Source organism: Schistocerca serialis, chromosome 9, assembly GCF_023864345.2.
Source record: "Schistocerca serialis cubense isolate TAMUIC-IGC-003099 chromosome 9, iqSchSeri2.2, whole genome shotgun sequence".
Classification (NCBI taxonomy): domain Eukaryota; kingdom Metazoa; phylum Arthropoda; class Insecta; order Orthoptera; family Acrididae; genus Schistocerca; species Schistocerca serialis.
Genome location: NC_064646.1, coordinates 441,749,791 through 441,772,960, shown reverse-complemented (window position 1 = coordinate 441,772,960; position 23,170 = coordinate 441,749,791). Strand labels below are relative to the sequence as shown.

General features: G+C 37.5%; 1 protein-coding gene across 1 annotated transcript in view; it reads left to right on the top strand.

The window, feature by feature from the left end:
* LOC126418602 (cholesterol transporter ABCA5-like) overlaps window positions 1-23,170 on the top strand; it is a 346,051-nt gene that overhangs the window by 208,299 nt on the left and 114,582 nt on the right. Inside the window, exons 20-22 of the mRNA XM_050085434.1 lie at window positions 3,835-4,098; window positions 14,722-14,992; window positions 22,109-22,292. Of these exons, the coding sequence (XP_049941391.1) occupies window positions 3,835-4,098; window positions 14,722-14,992; window positions 22,109-22,292 (719 nt within the window). The remainder of the gene's footprint in view (window positions 1-3,834; window positions 4,099-14,721; window positions 14,993-22,108; window positions 22,293-23,170) is intronic.

Here is a 23,170-nt window from a genome sequence, read left to right as displayed (position 1 = left end):
TGTAGATTCTCATGGGTGATCTTTTTCGCAGTATGATTGCCAGTTATTATTACTAAACTGTATTTATTATACTGCATATGTTGCAGACAGTACTTTATTCTCTTAACATATGTTCCCAGACAGTGCTGCCTGCCACTATTCTGGAATGAGTTAATCACACTGTGCTCGGCATTTAAATGACTCAGCTTATAATAAAAATTTATCAGAAAGTAATATGTCATTTTGGATAGAAATGTCATGGCATACACAATGGTTGATTCACAATGGTATGAAGCACACTTTTGTTATGGGCCAGCAAGAGCATCCTGTAGATTCCCTCTACTGTCAACAGTACTATAGTTTGATGGAACAAACTTGGGGGCATGCATGTTGACTGTAGTATAGTGAATGAGTGTCAAGCCAATATTACTGTCTATTAAGAATGTGGAATGAATTCGTCGATGAAGTTCATCAAATGCAGTTGACTGTTAGTCTTGTCATCTTAAAGTTTGAAACCAGTTTCATACTTGCTAAATTCAACCACAAATCATTTACAAGAGGAGAACATCAAACTCAGTTTACAAATGAAGAGTTCTGCTCATTGTGTTGCCAAGTCATTAATACAGGTCAAAAACATAAATGATGTTATTATTTTTCCATATGGCATATAAGATTCTACTCCCTCCTGAACAATGCAGATTTGATAGAATAACATTATTTCCTCTTCCTACCAAGAAATATTTGATTTAAGACTGCCTCAATTTTTCTTTCTTGTGGCATGTCCAAAATCACTTGCATTTTGCAAGTAAAACAGTAATTATCATGTTTCCCCTTGTTGTAGCGGTGCACATATTGTCACCCTTATGTGGGTGGACAGTACTCATTTTCATTGATTCATCAAATATATATCATGATTTGAAATTGCTAACACAAAAATGGCAGAAATAAACAGAACTTATTACATTTGAATCAAGTGCAAAGGAAAGACAATCGGGATTTGAGACTGTATCGACCACGAGGTCACATGAGGTGGAACACAAACTTGGATTGGACAGGGCATGGGAAGGAAATTGGCCATGTCCTTCAAAAGGGAATCATCCTGGTATTTGCCTTGAGCACTTTAGGGAAACCACAAAAAACCTAAATCTTGGTGATGAGACATGTTTTGTGCTCCCAAATACAAGTCTAGTATCTTTAATACTGTGCTACTTTAGACAATTACTCAGTGTGAAATCCAATAGAAATTTTTTTGAGTAGCAGTTGCTTCATTTTTACAAAAAGTTCAGGTAATTTTCCACACTTGATATTCTTGTTTTTATCAAATTTATTTTTACACTCAAGCGTTGCTATATGGCAATGGTATTATAAGATATCCTTTTCATAGTGGGTGTTTTGTGTGACAGAAAGGTCTAAAGTCAAAGCTATTTTATTTAAGTGAAAGACATTTGAAAAGACTAAGCACTAATCCACAAATTTTCTAAAATATCCCTTGACCTGAAATACCCTATTGTTATTCCTTTTGTTACATTTTTCATTGTTATTATTACCCATTCATTCATAGCATAGTGAAGTACTGAACTGACTGGTTCAGTATATTGTTTAGAGATAAGCATAGTTTTAAGTTTAGAGTAAATTTCCTTCACTCTCTCATAGGTTGTCAGATCAAAGGAAAACTGCTTAACAGATATTTCACATGATTCCCAGTGCTGGTGAAAAACATTGTTTCAGTTTGAGTTGTAAATATTGCGTTATAAAAATGTAATCTGATGTTGTTGTTGTTGTTGTTGTTGTTGTGGTCTTCAGCCCAGAGACTGGTTTGATGCAGTTCTCCATGCTACTCTATCCTTTGCAAGCTGCTTCATCTCCCAATACCTACTGCAACCTACATCCTTCTGAATCTGCTTCGTGTATTCATCTCTTGACCTCCCTCTATGATTTTTACCCTCCATGCTGCCCTCCAATACTAAACTGGTGATTCCTTGATGCCTCAGAACATGTCCTACCAATCGATCCCTTCTTCTAGTCAAGTACCTCCTCATTAGTTATGTGATCTACTCATCTAATCTTCAGCAATCTTCTGTAACACCACATTTCGAAAGCTTCTCTTCTCTTCTTGTCTAAGTTATTTATTGGGCATCTTTCACTTCCATACATGGCTACACATCATACAAGTGGAAACCTGATAATTGAGGAAGACAGGATTGGGTTATGATTGTGGACAGAGCCCAATCAATTACTATTGGTTTGCTTAGTGAATTCGCTCATTTATTTTACTAAATAATTTTGAAAACAAGCTAATGAGGCTACAATCAGACTTTTAAGGCATGTAACACAATCACAGCTGAAGGCCTTATTGCAAAAAATGGCAATTATTTAAAATTTAACAAATACATAAAATACAGACAGCCAATAATTTTTGAGAACAAGCCAATGTGGTCACAATCAGAATTTTAAAGCAAGTAACCACAATCACGGCTGAATGCCTTTAACGCCTGAAATGGCAATTATAAAAATTTTAAAAAAATATACTGTCAAAGGGCAAATGGCATAGCAAAAGTTAATTTAAAAAATACAAACAACAGATCAGGCAAATGATCGTAAACTTGATAATAAAATAAAACACAAGGGCCAGTGACAGATGGTGCTCCAGGAATCGACCTCTGAGTAGGTCACACCAAAAACACTTTCGCGAGCAAAGAGAAAGGCAGCCAAGAGCTGCATTCAGATCACAAGATGGTAACTTTGACTAGTGGCAGTCTAATGAGCGACTAATGATAATCTTGGTAAGGCTACCTGACATTCAGCAAAACAAATGCAAGATATAAAATCACACCAAAGCTGGAACCGGCGGTCTGGGCTCCGTCCGCAGAATAATGTGCTTAGAGTGCCCAAACCAGAAGGAATGACTACCACTGAGGTAGAAGAAGGCCACCCAACCTACAATCAAGAAGCTGTCAAACTTACACACATCACTAGATAGTGGCAGCAAGGCGAGGAAATGTACACCGCCATTACATACACTAACCCCAGGGCAGGTAACTGAAAGTGTTAGCAGCCACAAGACAGAAAAATACCACTAGTTGACTTAACAGTGTAAGAAGTTGAAAATAGTAAATAGCTATTAGAAGCTCAGGAAGGCTAATCAGATCAGCCTTCCCCAGGTACTCCAATCACCGCTTTTCACCTCGGCGACACCACGAGCAGCAACACAAACCCAAGTCCCTGGAGAATCACGAGATTTCACAATGGTGGAGGTTTCTCTACACAAATTGCAATGCACTCAACTTAAACATGCTGAATCCAGTTTCGAGGAGGTTGTACACCCTCGTGACCACTGCCCTTCGATCCAGCAGTACATACACGCCGCCAGCAGTCTCTACGTGTTGTCGCTCTGCGTGGACCTCGCTGCTCCTCGTCCCCAACTGAACTCTCCACTCCACCACCCGGAAGAAGCCTGAGTTCACCCCAAAGATAGGGCAGCAGAACTACATATCGATAAGTGCTGCTGCTGCCACTTGTGGACAGGCAACACTTACGATACCGAGTGGCGCCAGTGAACGCGAGAAGAAGACAAGCAATGCAACCATTCCAACTAAATGACAGACAGTTGTATGATAAATTAAAGAAAAAAAACAGAGGCCAGAAAGTTCTTCCACTATCTATCTCCCTAAATAAGGCAGCTCTTCTTAGTATGCAGATGAGACTCTTAGTAAAGAAAGTCTAATGCAAATAATGAAACAGTTTTTTAACTGTGGCATTATATTAATGTGTTCTGAAATGTCTCAGATGTGTCTTGCTTCATACTTTAGCATTGTGTAGTGTAAAGTACATGTTTAAATTGTATTTCTGTTCCAGTGTGTACTGAGACCCAGATGGATGGAAATATCAATCAAGAAACTCACTTAATCCCTGGCCTTGGATTTGAACCTATTGAAACAAAACCAAACACACTGCAAATCCTCATTGCCCTACTGAAGCTTAGAATCCTCCGTATGGTGAGGGACATACAGAAGTTATATTTCATGATAATTCTTCCCTTAGGATTTGCAGCACTGGGATTGTATCTCAACAGCATTCAGACCATTGAAGCTAAGATGAAGTTACTCGATCTTGGTGGAGGTAATGTGAAATTTCCATGTTAAATTAATTGTTTAAATATGAGTTTTATTTCATCTGCCCAATATTACATTTATTGTATACAGAAAGTGTATAATCAGTGTGTACCCCAAATGTTATTGTGTGTTCCATTATTACTAGATAAAAAATTGTTCTGATTGAAAGACTAGCATTGTCGTCAAGAGTAAAACAACTGACAGTAGTTTTACTCCTGACGAGGATGGCAGAGCTAGTCATTGAAAGCTCGAGAATTTTATTGGAGTTGATGTTGTTTGAAAACTGAGAAGATTTTATCCACTCATGCCACCGTGAAAGACTCAAAGGGCACATGGTTAAAAGTGTTCTAATCCAAGAACACTGTAATGTATTGCTCGAAAAGTACACACATGTGGAAGACAAGGACAACAAAATTAGCAATACGCAAGTGGCTGGTGGGGGCATTGGCTTATGGCCTAGCTATTCATTAGTTCCAACTGAGGCGCAGCCAGCAGGCTGCACTTGCTACTGCTATTGTACTGGCAGGTCAGTTGGCCTCTAGTGGCTGAATCAAGCACAGACTTCATGTGTGAACAATGAAATCACATACACGCAAAACTGGTAGCTGCAGCACTCCTCTTTCCTTGCAAAGAAGTGAGCTCTGTGTTCACATCCATTTCTTTTGTGGTCGATGTAGGATGTTAATTCATGCAACGCACTGCTAGCAGTGTATATGGTCGGAAGTGGTGCGGCACTTGCTCCCATGTGAGAGGGCGTATGGTAGAATAAGTGATGCTGGTTCAGTGTTCATCTCCATATCCGAGTCGAAACCCAGGACATTGAGGGTAAAAGCAGAAGATCAGGAGACCACAGCTGTGATGAATGCAGTAGTGGCAGAGGTGTTGTCTGCGACAGCAAGTGAGCTGGGGTACAACCGTGGCCCCCTGCAGAGGAAGGGGCCACCCATAGCAGAAGAGACAGCTGTGAAAATGTCAACAGTGACAGTGGGGAAGGTGAGGACACTGGCCACAATATAGAAGACAGCTGGGCAGACAGAGGATGTGGGGGCCAGCAGAGGTCCACCTGGTGTGCTGCCACATATGCGAGGTCGTAACTGCTTAACATGTCACGACGCCCTCCCGTCTGCTGTGTGGACAATGCATAGACGTCAGCCACAGGTAATCTCAATTACTGCCAGCACGCATTTCAGCCAGTGGCCGAAACAGAGAGCCCAAACAGCTGTGCCAGGCTGGAAGTGTTGCAGTGTCAGTGCCAGTGGATGGCCTGATGTCGGCCAAAGCAGATGCAACCAAGTTCGGGACTGATGAGCATGCAACAATTCTGCTGGGCTTTTTATTACCATCAGGGATGAACTTACAAGAATTGAAAAACCAATCAAGAGCTACTTCCAGTGAATATCCTAAATGAATTTTTTCCATCTGAGTCTTAAATGTTTGTACTAGTCATTCTTCTTTCCTATTCAGATGAGGGTGGAAAGGAAGAACCGTGACATGGTGAACACCAGTTTTTTTTATGAAAAATCTTCAAATTCATGAAATACGAATTGAGGGCTGTCGTTGATAAATAACGTATACAGAAGACCTTCCATTGCAAAAATTTTTGACAAAGTGGAAATTGTCACCGCCTCAGATGTAGACAGGCAACACACGACATATGAAAACTTTGACTGAACATCCTTCCCAACAAGCCATTAGAAATTAATAAAAGTTCCTATAAAATCTACATTCCCAAGGCTGCCGTGGATCTGCCCACGGTGACAAAGAAGCATGGGGAGCTGCCTAATAGGTGGCACACTGTGGCAGGCTAAAAACATATCTGCATGCTAATGCTTTTGTATGTGATACAGCCCAGTGTTCCACAAGTAATAAATGCATTACCTCACACTGAAGTGCAGACAGGACTACACCTGAGGAGTGGCATATTCTGTAGCTAACAGCAGCACTCCATCCCAAACAGAGAGATGATTTCTGTAATGCAATATTATTTCTCAGAGGATCAGAAGACTGGCCTGGAGGTGTCCACAAAAGAAATAACTTTACTTAAAATGGGATCTGTGGCTACTGCAGCTGCAATTTTAGTGCTAGTAATAGTAATACCATTAACATTTTGAACTTCCACTTTATCAAACTCTGGAACCAGACCAGTCAGCAAACATAAGGTGTCAGCATTTGTGCCATAGATCAAAAATGTATCACATACTGTATTTACTCGAATCTAAGCCGCACTTTTTTTCCAGTTTTTGCAATCCAAAAAACTTCCTGCAGCTTAGAATCGAGTGCAAAGTAAGCAGAAGTTCTGAAAAATGTTGGTAGGTGCCACCACAATTAACTTCTGCCGTAGAATATATGTAGCGCTATGCAGGCATGCTTTGCAGGCACAAAGATAAATATTGACGCCAAAACCTCTCCATCAGTAAATAAATTAAAAACAAAAGTGGAAGACGAGCTTTTTTCTCCATCCCGAGTTTCGACCACTGCATGTTCGTACATTATCCAATGAAGTAAATACAAATTCCGTATTTTTCATCTTCGAATGTAGCAGAATTTCACTGTACTACGAAAATCCGAGTGGCAAGACTGTTTGGGATGTTTGTCAATATTGTTGTTGTTGTGGTCTTCAGTCCTGAGACTGGTTTGATGCAGCTCTCCATGCTACTCTATCCTGTGCAAGCTTTTTCATCTCCCAGTACCTACTGCAACCTACATCCTTCTGAATCTGCTTAGTGTATTCATCTCTTGGTCTCCCTCTACGATTTTTACCCTCCACGCTGCCCTCCAATACTAAATTGGTGATCCCTTGATGCCTCAGAACATGTCCTACCAACCGATCCCTTCTTCTGGTCAAGTTGTGCCACAAACTTCTCTTCTCCCCAATCCTATTCAATACTTCCTCATTAGTTATGTGATCTACCCATCTAATCTTCAGCATTCTTCTGTAGCATGTCAATATGGCCAACTGAATTTTTTCCTACCTGTGATAAGAGATAGCTGCTAATAGGAACTTTGATGAATTGTGAATCACATGCAGTATTCTCTTCACCATAAGAATAATATGAATATAAACATTTTGCCATGTATTTTTTCGTGTTTGCTGCTATCTCATTTAAATCCTGTCTGCCTAATAAACTACGAAACTAGAGTGAGACAACAGCAAACGCGGAAGAATATACATATAATGTCACGTTTATATTCATATTATTCTGATGCCTAATAGTGATACAGTCAGAAATGAAGCACGGTAATTCACTAGATTTTTAAATCTAAGATGACTAATTTCAGAGCAGAATGTAATGTACTAAAGAGGCGTCTGCAAAGATTTTAAAACAGAGAAAAATTTTTGCTAAACACTCATTCAGAACTCTCTTTTGTAAGCAGTGGCAGCGCGCACAAAAGCAAGTCATGCCACGACCGTAAACACTCATTATCAGAATGCGACAAACAATGCATGACACAGTACAGTAATGCATTTTCAGCTTAGAGTGATGTAAACACCTATAAAAAAGAGAATGGCACTTATCAGATCAAAGAAAATAAGCAATCAATTCAAACCAGATGAAGCACGTGAAAAAGAAAGGATACCCGTATAAATACGGACAGAGCGCCTGACGCATAGCAATGGCTACCTGGTAAAGCTTAACTGCTAAGCTTACAACTACTGTAGCGGTATCGTCATTCATTCGACCTAAATTGTGTCTCATATTATAATGGACCACCTTTGTTTCGATTTGGAGGTGCAACCTAAAACTTTTCTCTCCCCTTGAATTTCGAGTCTCAAATTTCAGGTGCGGCTTAGATTCGGGAAAATTTTTTTTCCTTTATTTCGAGTCTCATTTTTCAGGTGCGGCTTAGATTTGAGTGCGGCTTAGATTCGAGTAAATACGGTAATTGTCTTGTGACAAGAAAAGAGCCCACTACTGTAAGTGATGTGCAGCTTTGTTCAGCAATGGTTTGTGATCTGTGCAGGTGAAACATAGACACATACAGAAAAACATGGAAATTTTTTAGAGCATACACAATCACCAGTGCATCTTTATCTAACTGTGAATAATGCCGGTGCACTGAATTTTGGGATTTAGGGACATATGCAATAGGACATTGAGAACCATCCGCATGCTTATGACCAGGGATGGCCCAAGGCCAAACCGAGACATGTCCATTGCTAACACAAGGTGCCGGCCTGGCTGGAAAGTGGCCAAACAAGGGGCAGACTGCAGCTTAGATTTCGACAACTTGACTGCCTGATTAAAGACTACGGACCAGTAGAAAGGAACATCTTTTCATAATAATGCATGGAATGGTTCTGCCACAGTGACAGTGCCCTGTAAGAATTTTGGTAGTAAGCAATTTTGCCTAAAAATGTCTTAAGTCCTTGTCGGACATGGAATGTGGCAATATGGTAATAGCATCAATATGTTGGTGCAGTGGTTTAATGCTAACATGCAACACTTCAAAACCCAAATGAATAATGGATGGTTAGGAAAATGTGTCTTGCCAATATGCGCTTTAACCCTGCAGACTGTAAAACAGAAAATAAAGAATAATGGTTCTGCAAATGTTCTTCTGGAGAGGCACCAGTTACTACTAAGTCATATATATGGTTTATGCAGCCTGGAACTGATGCAAGAAGTTACTTTAAAAAGTGTTGAAAAATAGCTGGTGCACTTGCCACACCAAAAGGTAGATGCTGATGTTGATAAAGCCCAAATGGGATATTGACAATTAGAAGCTGTTTAGACTCCTCATCAAGTGGCAGCTGCAAATATGCCTCTGGCAAGCCAGTCTTTGAAAAATAATGGCCCCCTGATAATTTTGCCATCAGGGCATGGCAATGGATAGATATCAATGATGGACTGTGCGTTAATAGATTTTTTTAAAATCACTGCAGAGGTGTAATTTACTGGTAGGTTTTTTGACTATTGCCAGATCAGATAACATCAAGACATTGAAGATGATCTAAGTCTGCTTTTACTTGATCCCGTAAAGTTACTGGTACTGGGCAGGTCCAGAAAAAAACAGGGGTGTGCAGACTGTTTCAACATAATATGAGCCGGAAAGTCTGTTGCACAGTCGAGTCTTGGAGAAAATAGAGGGAAAAATTCAGTACAGAACATCTGTTTATATGGAACCAGATTAGAAAGCAAATCATTGATGGAGAATCCAAAAAATTTAAAAGTTTCCAAAGTAAACAGATTTTCAGTGTAAGCATTGTCCACAAGTAGAAATGTTGAAGTTCAATCTTGTAAGTCACAGGTGCAGAAAACTCTCCCAGAATGGGAGGAATGTTTGTTTTGAAACACTGTCACTGCTGACACACTGTTCACATCCATGTTTGTTTCATCCTCTCTCAGATTTGGAAAGGACTTGCATACAGAAGCAATGTGCCTTTCTTACGGCATCTATTACAGACAGCCCAGCACCTGGGACAAGCACTCAGTTTGTACTGAATGAAGCAATATGGGCATGGAGGCAGTGGAGCATGAGGCTGTCACTATTCTGATGCAGACTGTTGTTGTCTCAAATTTCTATTACGTATACAGTGCTGAGATGTCTGCTGGACTGCTGCAATGGTGTCTATGTTCCCTCACGAACTGACTGAAGGCTGGGAGGAGTGAGAGTAACTGATTTCTGACACTTCAAATGATGGAGCTATGTCCAATGCTTTCATAAGTACAGGATTTTCACACTGTAGAGCTCACTCTCCTACTTCCTATCAGAATCAAAATGTGTAATTGCATCATGAACCATTTCATCACTATAGCTTTCCTTATGAAATTTGTCACAAAATTATGACGACGGTTAATTCCATGTAGTTCTACTGCCCAAATAGTTCTGCTACCCATGCCCTGTATGACTGTAGTGTAGTGGCCAAATCAAGCACAAACTTCATTTGCAAACTATGGTGCAGTGCCCACACAGTTTGCAGTTACAGCAAAGAACTTTTTATGTTCCCATTGTATACACCAACATACTTACTAAACTCTTTGCCTTATGATGTAAAACATTTTGAATATAAAATTACACCATCACTATTTGTACTGAATAGCAGTTATTAAGTAAAGATTGCTGTCAGGAGTATTGGTATATGATATAAGATAAATACACTAGAATCACATTACAAGCAATTCTATCATTTCATAATGTTTTGGAGATGCAGTTATTTTCATAATATCACAAACTGACTCACTTGGCATCTTCGTCATATATATTCTAAGTAACAAGTGATTAAAGGGCTCAATAAAAAGGAACCTTACAATTATCAAAACTTAGTACAGAGATCAAATTCGCACTTAATTACAAGAAAATGTAATGCAATTCTTTTGAACAACTGAAAGAAACAATGTTGGGACACTCCTTGATCAGTCTTAGCAGTGATATCTTCATTTATGTCTTTTCCATTGTTAGTTGTTTAAGATGGAACTCGTAAATTTATTTTAGAGATAGCATGTGTTCTGCAGTGTTCACACTAAAGCATTTTTATTTCATAAAGGCTTCTTCATGATGTTTCAAGAACCCCATCTTTCTGACAGGAGTTGAAAGGTGTATTTCTGCCTGTTACATCTACATCTACACTGATGACCAAACCCATTATGGCCATCTGCTTAATAGCTCATTTGTTCATCTTTGGAACAAAATAAATCAGCTATCGTACTATAGAGGGGACAAACCTCTGAACCCCACGTTCTGTGAACAGTCATAGACATCCAACCACTAGTGCCTAGTGGTAGTTTCACTGTCCTTTTACCTCTTCCTGTAGATGATCACAACAGTAGTATGTGAACATTCAACCAGCTTCACCATTGTCAAGTTACTTGTTCACAGTCGTTACATAATAATGATAATGATAATGATAATGGTAATGATAATGATAATGATAATGATAATGATGATGATAATCCTTGCATTCCAGGAAACACGATTTACGGACAAAAACCATTTTGACACAAACAACTACAGGATCTACAAAGGAAAACCAGCAGTTAAAACTAATGAGAAAGGACTCAAACAGTTTGGTACAGCATTTGTAGTCCACAAATCTATCAGCGACTCTGTCATTGACTTCCAGTCTGCCTCAGAACGTATATCAACGCTCTCCATCAAATCAGCCAACAAAGCATATACCTTGATCAACGCACATGCACCCACAAATAACTATAACATGAAGAACCCCCAGAAAGTGGATGACTTGTGGAATGACCTTGAAGAGACGACAGACAAAATTGCCAAACACCATGTAATAATCTTGTTAGGCAACTTTAACGCACAATTAGGCAAAGAGAAAAAATACAGGAAAATCACCAGAATCCATACAGCTCACAAGAGAACTAACAAGAATGGGGAAAGATTGATAAGCTTTTGCGAAAATTTCGGTCTCATAATTATGTCAACACAATTCAAAAAACCCAACAAGAAACTGTATACTTGGAAGCCACCCAACACAATGTTGGGTGAATTCCAGATAGACCATGTGGCCATCTCCAGGAGTAACACAGCAGAAATTCTGAATGTGAAAACGAGAAGAGGATTTTTTAAATCAGACCACCATCTTCTACAGATAAAGACCAGATTACAACACAATAGAAAAAAGCCAAAACTAAACAAAATGCTGAGACCAGACCCTGAATACATAAAACACAACAAGGAAAACATCTTACAGGAAATTAGTCAGACAAACACCACAAACTGGACACAACTTGTGGACGTCCTCAAATCCACGATGAAATTGGGTCAACCCCTGAGAAGGAGAAAACACAGGTAGTGGAATATAATATGTGACCAAGCAATAGAAGAAAGGACCAATGCCTGGAAAAACTTCAATAGTCACAAAACATTAGAAAAATGGCAACAATTTCTAGTAATCCAAAAACAAACATCAAAAACTATTCGGAGGGAAAAAAGAAATTATGACAAACGGCGACTAGATGAGATAGAACAAGACTTTAAGAACAACAACACCAGGAATTTTTATGAGACGTTTAAAGAACATATTGCAGGATACGAGCCACCCAATCTTTGCTTCAAGAAACCAGATGGTTCACTAGAAACTAACATGAAGAATAACTGCCAAATCCTCACAGGCTATTTCAACAAACTTCTCAACTGCGAAAGACCTACAGAGGATATTCACTACCAGATGTCTACACCAAACCCCGACGCTAAACCACCAACCGTCAATGGAATAGTAGAAATTATCAAGACACTGAAAAACAATAGAGCCCCAGGAGAAGATGGAATTATTGCAGAACTATGGAAACTAAATGATGAAAGATTAACAGGAAAAATCCACAAAATCATATTACACATTTGGGAAACAGAACAGATCCCTTCTGAATGGAAATGCGCACTCATCCATCCACTCCACAAAAAATGGAACAAAACTGAACTAAATAAATACAGGGGTATCTCACTCGTGCCGGTCACATATAAAATCTTATCAAAAGTTCTCATGAATAGATTAGAAGAACAAGCTGACCCACAATTAGGAGAATACCAGGCTGATTTTCGCAAGGGACAATCATGCAAAGAGCAGATCTGGAATCTGAAAATGATTCTCCAGATGAGAAACACCTGAAACACAGTAGTCACCTTTGTAGATTTTAAAAAGGCCTGCGACTCAATAGACAGAGTAGCGCTCTGCAACATGCTGGAAGAATTCAGCATAGACACAAAGATGAGCAATCATTCGGGAAACATTAACTGACACAGTCTCCAAGGTTAAATTTATGGGGGATATTTCTGAACCATTTGAAATCCAAACTGGAGTGCAACAGGGTGATGGACTTTCACCATTACTCTTTAATATCATTCTTGAAAAAATTATAAGGACTTGGGAAAAAGAAGTCAAAGGAATCCAAATTGGCATTAGAAAAGATAATAGATTCAATGTGAAGTGTTTAGCTTTTGCAGATGACCTTGCAATCCTTACAAATAATAGAAAAGAAGCCACTAACCCCATAGAGAAGTTACATGAAATTGCACAAAGAACTGGCCTGCAAATCTTGTATGAGAAAACCCAGCACATAGAAAGAGTGGCACAAGACAAATTGCCTGTTGTGACAACCCATGGGAAAATCGTACAAGTTCCACATTTTAAGTACCTGGGAGAAATCATCCAGCCATCAGGGTCAACCTAAAGGCCAATGAGGAAAGAATTAAAAAACTACATAAAGCATATAAACTCAAGTGGAACTATTATAACAAAAAGTCCATATCCATTAACGCAAAATTGAGGCACTACAACACTGTCGTACTTCCGGAGGCACTGTATGCACCTGAAACAACACAAATAGGTGGGCAAACTAAAATCAAAGAAATAGAGAAACAAGAAAGGAAAATTCTCAGGAAAATTTACAATAAGGAAAAGAAGAATGCAGTTCTATGGACATATCCACAGGATGAATGAAAACAGAATTTCAAAACGAATTCTTAAAGTCATCAACTCAGGCAGGGGAAAAACAAAATGGATGAAAGAAGTTGAAGAGGACCTCAGACAAGCACACATAGTAAACAATGCAGAAAATAGAACTGAATTCAGGAACATCATCAAAAAACATAAATTTGACACCACAACACAGAAGAGACCAGGATGCAAATGGCCAGCGGAGTGAAAGAAACAACACAGTGAACACATGAAGAAAATTTGGGCTCAGAAAAATCATAAACAATCATCATAAAGGAATTCAAGTTCAAACGCTCTCTTTAAATGGGAATAATCGAAAATAAAAATAATAATAATAATAATAATAATAATAATAATAATAATAATAATAATCTGTTTCTTGACAAAGTCACTTATCTCAGTGGATTTTCCCATTGTAGCCCACATATTCACTAAGGTGATTCCCCATCCATCTCTGCTGCACTCACATACTTTCCATACCATGTCATGTGCCCACAGCATCACCAGGCAGCATCCAACCTCACAGTGGACAGTGGTCATAGTGTTTTGGCTTATCAGTGTACGTCTATACTCCGTAAATCACAGCAAAGGGCATAACAAAGAATACATCTCATTGTATCAGTTACTAGAGTTTTATCCTGTTCATTCACGTATGGTGCTTGGGAAGAATGATAGCTTAAATTCCTGTTTGTGTGCTGTAATAGTCCAGTCTTGTCTTCATGATCCCTATGTGACTGAAACAAAGGTGTTATAATGTATTCTTTGCTCCATCAGTTAAGGTTGGTTCTAGAAATTGTCTAAGTAGGTTTCCATGGAATAAATTGCGTCTTACCGTAAAGCATCTGCCAGTTCAGTTCTTTAAACATCTTCATGACTCTCCCTTCGACCAAATGAAACTGTGACCATTCATGCTTTCGTTCTTTGTATCCATTCAGTATCTGCTGTCATTCCTTTTACATACTATGTACCATTCATAAGTTAAATTTAAGAAAAGGGTATTCATGTTATTGGTACACTCTCAACTCGCTACTGTGGAGTGGTTTGCAGAATTAGATGTTAATGTAAGTTTAGCAAATTCACTGTCACATTCATATATAACTTGATTATGCACATTGTAGACTACTGACTTTTAGTGCATCTACTTTTTTTGTTGAAATGTGGGCCTTATTCTGTAACAATATCATATATATCAGTAATACTTATATTATTTTTTTTTTTTTTGTTTCATTTCAGATACTTACGAAGGTAACAGGAAGTTTGTTGTGCATAACGCTACATCGGAAGACCTGGATGAATTTATTCAAAATCTTGAAATAAGTGGGGCAACATCTGTTGAAATGTACAATGGAAATTTTTCTCTTCTGTTGGATATAGCACCCCATATGGCTGCAATGAATGTCAATACATATGATATTCCACAACTCAGCCTCACAGTGATATATAATGACACAGCACAGCATTCTTTGCCAATAATAATGAATACCATTAGCAATGCATTTTACAAGTATGATGTATGATACAATATTTTTTATAAATTTTCTTTTTTAGAATAGTACAAATTATTCTTAAAAGTGTATGCTTCTTTTAGATTTAAGGATGCAAAGTTAAGAATGCAATATGAGAAGAAACATGAATAAGACCTCAAAAAGAAAGTATAGTTCATTGTTCTTAACTATTTATTTGTGAGGACAGGACAGGAAAAAATTGTTTTATTTTATGGTCGATTTCAGTTTTATGTTTTGCCAATTTGGGTGTTAGTTTCTGGCGGATTATTTCTGAAGTATCGTGTTTCTTATTTTTGTTTTACTTCATTGTTTTTTTACTGTTGCTGTATGATGACAATGAAAATATATCTATTAATAGGATAGATTGCTACTCACCAGATAGTGGAGATGTTGAGTTCCAGACAGGACAGGCACAACAAAAAGACTGCTGAAGAAGCGGAGCCAAAAGCCCTTCTCTTAAAGTACACACACACACACACACACACACACACACACACACACACACACACACACACACACAAAAACCACTGTCTCGGCCATTGTTCAACTTCAGCAGCTGGAGACACTGGTCGTGTGTCAGTGAATTGTGTTGCGTGAATGTGTGTGTGTGTGTGTGTGTGTGTGTGTGTGTGTGTGTGTGTGTGTGTGTGTGTGTGTGTGTGTGTTTTGTCCACTTTAAAAGAACGCCTTTTACTCAAAAGCTCACTTGTGTGGCAGTCGTTTTGTTCTGCCTGTCTGCGACTCAACATCTCATCGATATGCTGAGTAGCAGTCTATCCTTCTCATCATATTGTTGTTCATATTGTTATTATTCTATTATGGATTTTTCCAGTGATTAATATACCTATTAGTTACATTTTATTTGTTGACATTACAGATAACATTTATTTAAATAATTAAAAAGAAAGAAATCATTTACATTAAACCTATTAAATCTAATCATTTAAAGGAAAAAAGCTTGATAGCCAAAAACCATGAAAAGTTTTTCAAAAGAAAGTTTTTTCATAACTTCAAAGTTCTCCTTTGAAACAATAGCTGCAGATAGTACAAAACTTTACTTCAGTGTGGAAATAGACACCTGGAGTCTATGTTAACTTTCAGCATAACATTCAACAGTATCTACACCTCCTGGAATGTTGCTTATCCCCTAAATTATGAAGAGTTGTATTTCTTTAGAATATATGCATACTTGAAACCTCCCGTTTTAGATACACCTAAAGCGTCACTTCTTTGCCATATTGGCATTAATAGAGTTCATCATTGTCTTATGTTTGAAACAAAAACCTAGGGCTTTGAACACAGACTACCATATATCTGTGGCCATAAAAGGTGCTAGCCTTGTGTGAAGATACAATCCAGGAATTTCAGTATTTCCTTCATATGTATCTGTGGTGTTTGTCCCTTGTTGTTTTTTTACAATATTTATTACATTACAAATCATACCAAAACTGTGAATTTGGGAGATCATTAATGTAATGAAACTATATTTTTGTAGTACACAATTATAAATATGAAAACCACGAAAAACTGGAATTAAGCTCCACAAGCACATAAATATGATGACTACAGCTGAGTTTTCTTCTAGCAACCAATCACAGCACAGGACATATGATGTCTTACAGATGTGTTTTTGGTGGTAAAGCAGGTCACTTAGATTGTTTATTTAATATCACTTTTGCAATTTTTTGAATGAAGTTTGTGGTAATAGCCTGATCTACCGTGTAGCCAAAAGATCTAGGTTATGTGGAAAGGTGATAATTTGGTTGTGAATTGGTGAAACCAATGAATGTGGTTCTGTAAGAAGGTATCAATAACACTAGCAGTGCATCAGTATTTAAATTTTTCCATCTATCATATGTGATGAGAGTGGTGTTTGCATATCATCAAATATTGTGTATGTGATTGGCTGGTAGAAACAAGCAGAGCAGTGCTTTAGTGATGTTTACAAAACTAAAGTTTTTCTTATTTATATTTTTGGTACAATTTGTTGTGCAAAAGTGTAGGGTAATGTGGGGCCAGCAATTAAAGCTGGTACTGCAGTGAAGTTAATCAAAAGCAGACTATTTTCATTTGATGTCATATTCAAAGACATAGCTCATTTCCACGGAAAGTGAACTCTCTCTATTAGATTACACAAGAACCTAAGCATTGAGGAAAAAAGACAAAATCAAATTTCAAAATTCAATAATCTTCAGTCAAAAATATTAATAAATGTCCACCATCAGATTGATGATATTTTTACACAGAAAAGCAACAAATTTTGTTTTATCACTTTTGTGAAATTTTCCTGTCTCTATTTATAAATAAAAATAAAAGAATCTACATACACTATTTACTTCTTTCCTTAGTATTTTATTCTGCATGCTTATGTCATTGACATAAAAGTGACAAATTTTAAATGATCCGGAATTAGTGTAGTTTGTTTACTTTGTAATCACGATATACATTATTATTGTTTCAGTTTAAATTCATCTGTTGACCTAACTACGTGTAAAGACCTGATTGCCTTTGATGTTTGTGGACCATCGTTGATTTATTGTGGCTTTATTAACAGATCAGCATAAACACAACAGTTTTAATGTGGACTATAACTGTATTTTTACAGCTGCTATTGCCTGGGAAACTTCCTTGATGGTGCTAACTAGTTAGTTCTTGTAACCCTTTTTACATTTTTGGTATCCTGTGTAATTTTTTGTGGAGCAACATATCTTCAAAATTATCAGGAACTCATCAGTGACATCATTGAAACCAAGAAACCTTCAGGAAGCCTTTTATAGGATCATAAGCTAGCAGCCTATGAAGAAAAATATGCCAAATTAAAGCTTCCATACCTACAGTACATGCTATAAGTAGCCAATGCATATTGATTTACATATAAATCTAAATTTATATTTCACAAGCCAACTTACAGGATGTGGTGGACAGTACTTCAGCTAACAATATCATACCATCCTATCCTCCCACCTATTTTTGGACAACACAATACTTTTGTTTATGCTGTGGATAAACTTCCACTGTCTGCACCAAACACTGATTCTTGTAGATCTCCCTGCATTTAACTACTTAATTCCCTCAGTAAACTGGCTCCACCCACTAACAGTATCTTGGAACTTATTATTTTATCCAGGAGATAATTTATATTTATGTATGTTATTGTAAACATTGACATTCTTGTTAAATATGCTCTGAGCTACTTTACCATCTGTCAGTTTCTTCCTGTTTAAGACCACACGTTAAGTTCAGCCAGGTAGAATGTGCTAAATCAGATCACAAAGCTGTGATACCCCATAAGCTCATATTTTGTTCACTATGTGACAGTACAGAGCTTTGTCGGACACCTTGTGTAAGGCAAAGAATAAAACATTAATGTGGTTTTCTCTCTCTGCTACCTCCAGAATCTCATTTATGATCAGAGCAACCTGAGTTCCACAAGGTTCTTCCCTGCAGACGAGACCTTCATTATGAGAAAATAAAATTTGTTCTGTATTTGTACAACACATTGTTTTTAGCAGTATAGGCCTTTAGTCATGTGCATCTGTTTGATAGTCTGTCTTAAAAACTGGAATGACTTCCACCTTGTTCTGGTTATCAACACTTTGCTGTCAGCACGTCTCATACAAATTTAATTTATTCGCTTGGTGCCGGCAGTGCTAATTTGGATTACTTGGCTTGTCGCTGGCCGCTTGTCACCTTTCTGTTGATGACAGGCTTCAAACACATTGACTTTTGTGCACTTTAATTTTTCCGGAAATCCTCTGTTTTGCCGTATCATTCCACAAACTCAAATTTTCTTTCCAGTAACTTCTTTGCTAGTTCTACACTATTATAATAATTACCCATGTATATTTGATGCCACATTCCATAAGAAAGAGACAATAGTTCCATCATTGTTTTTACTAAAGGTTGTCCGGTGCCAGAATACATCTTGAATGAGGAAATGTATTCTGTACTTGAATCATACAGCATCCGAATGAGTACGCCATATTTCATAATTTTTGAGGGATTGTAAACTTTAAAATTTAACTGTCCACACCATGGTATCATTCCTTCATCAATTGAGATGCTTTGACTTAGATTAAATGTTTCTTTAAACTTTTTGGAAAAAAAATCAATTGCAAATTGCATTTTGAAAAGCTGGTCAGCATTATCCAGTATATTGTTGTTGTTGTTGTAAAAATGTAAAATTGATAATATTTGTCTGAATGGTTGCGGGACATCGTGTTGTGAAATATTGGTGTGTCTATCAATGAATTTGTTGACCAGTAATCATCACTCCTTGCTTTTTTTACAGTGCCCATAAGGATAGCAAGCCCAAACCATTTTCTATGTTTGGGTCCCGTAACGTCAACAAATGTAGCATATTTTTTTTTTTTTATCCAGTTTCCTTCTATTGCAATTTGATTTTGTTGCTAATATATTCAAATAGATCAATCCCAATATATAATTCTACGATATCCATGACACTGGATATCTTTGTGAAATATGTGTTGACCCGGGGATCCTTCAAATTTATTATTGGTCCTCAGTAAATCATAGTCTGTCTGCTTCGTCTGATTCATCCGAATCAGTTGGCAAATGTAGCATTCGCCGAATTATTCTTGGACATATTTCACTATCTTCTGACGATTCTGCTTCCCTTAATTTTTTGATATCCGATGTCTTCTTCCTAGTTTGCCAAGATGTCTGGAACATCAGAGAAGACATCCACACATTCGTTGTAAATATTCATATCATCTCTTTCATCTGTTATGATGAAACTGCACAAGTACTAAAGTGCTGTCACCGGCCACTGCACAATACTATGCTCACACCACTGTGGTGTCACTGGCCTCAGAGCAATACTATGCACACAACATCACTGTGATGTCGCTGGCCGTTGACCACTATTTCACGCATGCCACCACTCTGGTGTTGCTGGTCAGCAAAGTGTTGAGAATGTTTCATTGCTCCAGCGCTGTGCAATAATTCGCATAATTTTCATATAGGTATTCCATCTCGTCCAGCCAGCCAGTTACCTTCAATATGTTGAACAGTTGTTTTGCATTTATCTCCTTATGTTTGTTTTAGCTTTGTTCAGCTGTTTTTGTCAACAATCCCTGGACTTATATTTAAATATGTGACATAGCTCTTTCTGCTTTCATGGCATTTGTCTAATTTGGTTACTGAAACATGGTGTGCCTTTCCTATGACTAATTTTGATTAAATGATGCCCCCCCCCCCCCCCCCCCCATTTCCTCCTCCATGTGTAAGTATTCCATGTTGACTATGCAGATAGTCTTTGATGTATTTCCTGTTAAACTTACCAAACAGAAATATTCTTCTACATTTTTACTGTTCCCTTTGATATCGGTAGTCGATGATAATGAGTTATTTGAATTGAAAATTTTAGGTGTTACCACGACAGCTTCACAATTCAGTTATTAAAATTAACTTCTCAGTGTAATTTTCAGAAAAATCATTCAGTCTTGCACAAATTCTTGTCTTTGACACTTGTTTTAATCACATGGCTCTCTCCTGTCAGTAGCTGGCAAGTTGAAATATTAGCCTATTACCACAGTATGATCAGAAAATTTACCTACTAGATTCAGTTCTCTCTAAAGTATTCTATCGCAACAGCAGCTGAGGCAGGTGGTCTAGAAAAGCAGCTGGTCACCATATCTGACACATCACTGATGCTTACTTTCACACAGATCGTTTCCCATACAGAATCTGTACTAATCTCTCTACAAATGAGATCAATTTTGGGATCTTAGCATCGAATCTGTAATCTACCTGTCCCTCACATCATTTATTGATTGTCACGCACTCCATAATTAACTCTCTTAATAAGCTTCAAGGGAGTAAGATTTACAATAGACTTTTTACTTATCTCCTTTTCTCACAGTTGGCTCCATTTCTTCACGTTTAGGGGCTGATTCTTGAAACTGAAAATTTTTGACTTTAAAGGTTCTCATGGTTGCAATTGACGTGATAAATTTTGAAAGAATTGCCTAAGAAGTAATTTCTGTTTCTATAATTTTTATTCTTTCACATTTTCATATATCACACTGTCTTCACAATTGAAAATTACATTGTTATTGCCAAACATTAAAAAAATGTCCAATCACATCAGAGGCATGCTCACTACTAATTCGTTCTGCAGTACTAATGATATTGCAAAGAGTTTACAAATTTTCTTGACAAATGAATTTCCAACAATTTGTATCATTATTTTATAAATGAATTCAGTAATAAACATAATAAGTTTCATCCGATTGTGAAATTAGTAATAGGAATTTTAAGTGTGCCAGATATTTTATAATTTCAAGTGTTTCTAAAAGAAAAGTAATTTTAACAGTACATACAGAGTTAGTATGTATCGATTGTAACAACGAACATAAAGTAATTTCTTTTTATACATTTTAGCCTGAAATATAATACATCATGTACAAAATCATACACAATTCTTTTAGAAATACAGTTGACATAATATTAACCTGTTTAAAACTTCGTAAATATTTTTTGGTCGAGAAAAAGCAATGCTAGAGGAGGGTGTCCCTTTACAAATCTCTCTTAGTTCACTGATACCATAGGAATAATGTCCCCCTCTTCCTGTCCTTAAAGGATTATTATTCCATCTGTTCGTGAAATGATTGCCCCAGCACACAAAATCTATAGCATCGTGGCAGGAACCCAGGTACTTGTTTCATTCTTTTGATAGTTTGGTACCATCTTACTTTTATTAAAGATGCGCTGGACATGATACACCAGCAGCTCGGTTACATAGCACCTAATACCATTTCTCCACTGTCTACAGCACTACAAGCTGGCCAATATGTTGTTTTAAAGAGGCGACCAATATTTAGTCTATTGAGCTTAATTTCTGCATTGGATATTTTGTTGTAAATTTATTAAAAATTAGAGGAAACATGATTGATATGTTGCATATCTCAGTAGAAAAAGATTTAAATTGGTTGTAGTAACAGTAATGATAGTACTTAAAAATATATGCTGTAATTAAGATCATAAATTGGAATGGTTTACTGAATCTAAGTGTGGTGTTCTTTGTAGTCTATCTAAGAATAGTGTCCATTGGCCTGGATACCATTAAATAATATCTATACTTTTTGTTGCAGAATGGTGATGGCATCTGTGAATGATGTGGATGTTCAGCCAATAGTTGTGAAGACACATCCATTCCAGCAGACATCACAACCTGAAGAATTCAATATGGGGACATTCTCCTCTGCTTTGTTCATAGGGATGATCTTTGTCTTAGTTCCAGTGAGTCTTGCAGTGGACATGGTCTATGATCGTGAGGTACTATGCTAAAATAAACACCAACCATTTAATACGTAGTCATGTGCAATTCAGCCCCTGTATTCATCTTTTCCGGAAAGTAGCGTAAAGTTTAAGTTGTTATTTCAGAAACTCTGCACTGTTGTTTTTGTTTACACACAGTTGCGTATAGGCCAAATTTGTGGAACTATATTTTGGTGTTTATCTGTAATTTAACTGACTTATTCTTAATACTCTGTTATGTTTATCAGTTCTGCAGGGTTCGCAGGAGAGCTTCTGTAAAGTTTGGAAGGTAGGAGATGAGATACTGGCAGGAGTAAAGCTGTGAGGACGAGGCGTGAGTTGTGCTTGGGTAGCTCAGTTGGTAGAGCACTTGCCCATGAAAGGCAAAGGTCCCGAGTTCGATTCTCTGTCTGGCACACAGTTTTAATCTGCCAGGAAGTTTCAAGCCAAAAATTGATTATTTTAGGACACTCCACAGAGACATTCACTGGACTGATGTTTACAGTGCTCATGGCATGAATGAAAAATATAACACTTTTGCTAATAAAGTGCTTACCTTATTCGAACACTGTTTTCCCCCAAAACTTACCAAGGTTAGGGCAAAGTCTACAAAGAAGCCATGGATTACTCAAGGAATAGGAGTATCTTGTTAAACAAAAAGAAAACTGCATCTGTCAATCTGAAACAGTTCCGATGTTGATGCTAAAGCACATTACAAGAAATACTGCAAAATATTAAAGACTGTAATACGGACATCAAAGCCAATATATTACAAGGAAAAGATTGTCATATCAGATAACAAAATAAAGACTATATGGTATATAGTGGAGGAGGAGACCGGTAGAACCAGACATGAATAGGGACAAATAGCATTAAGAGTAAATGATACATTGGTG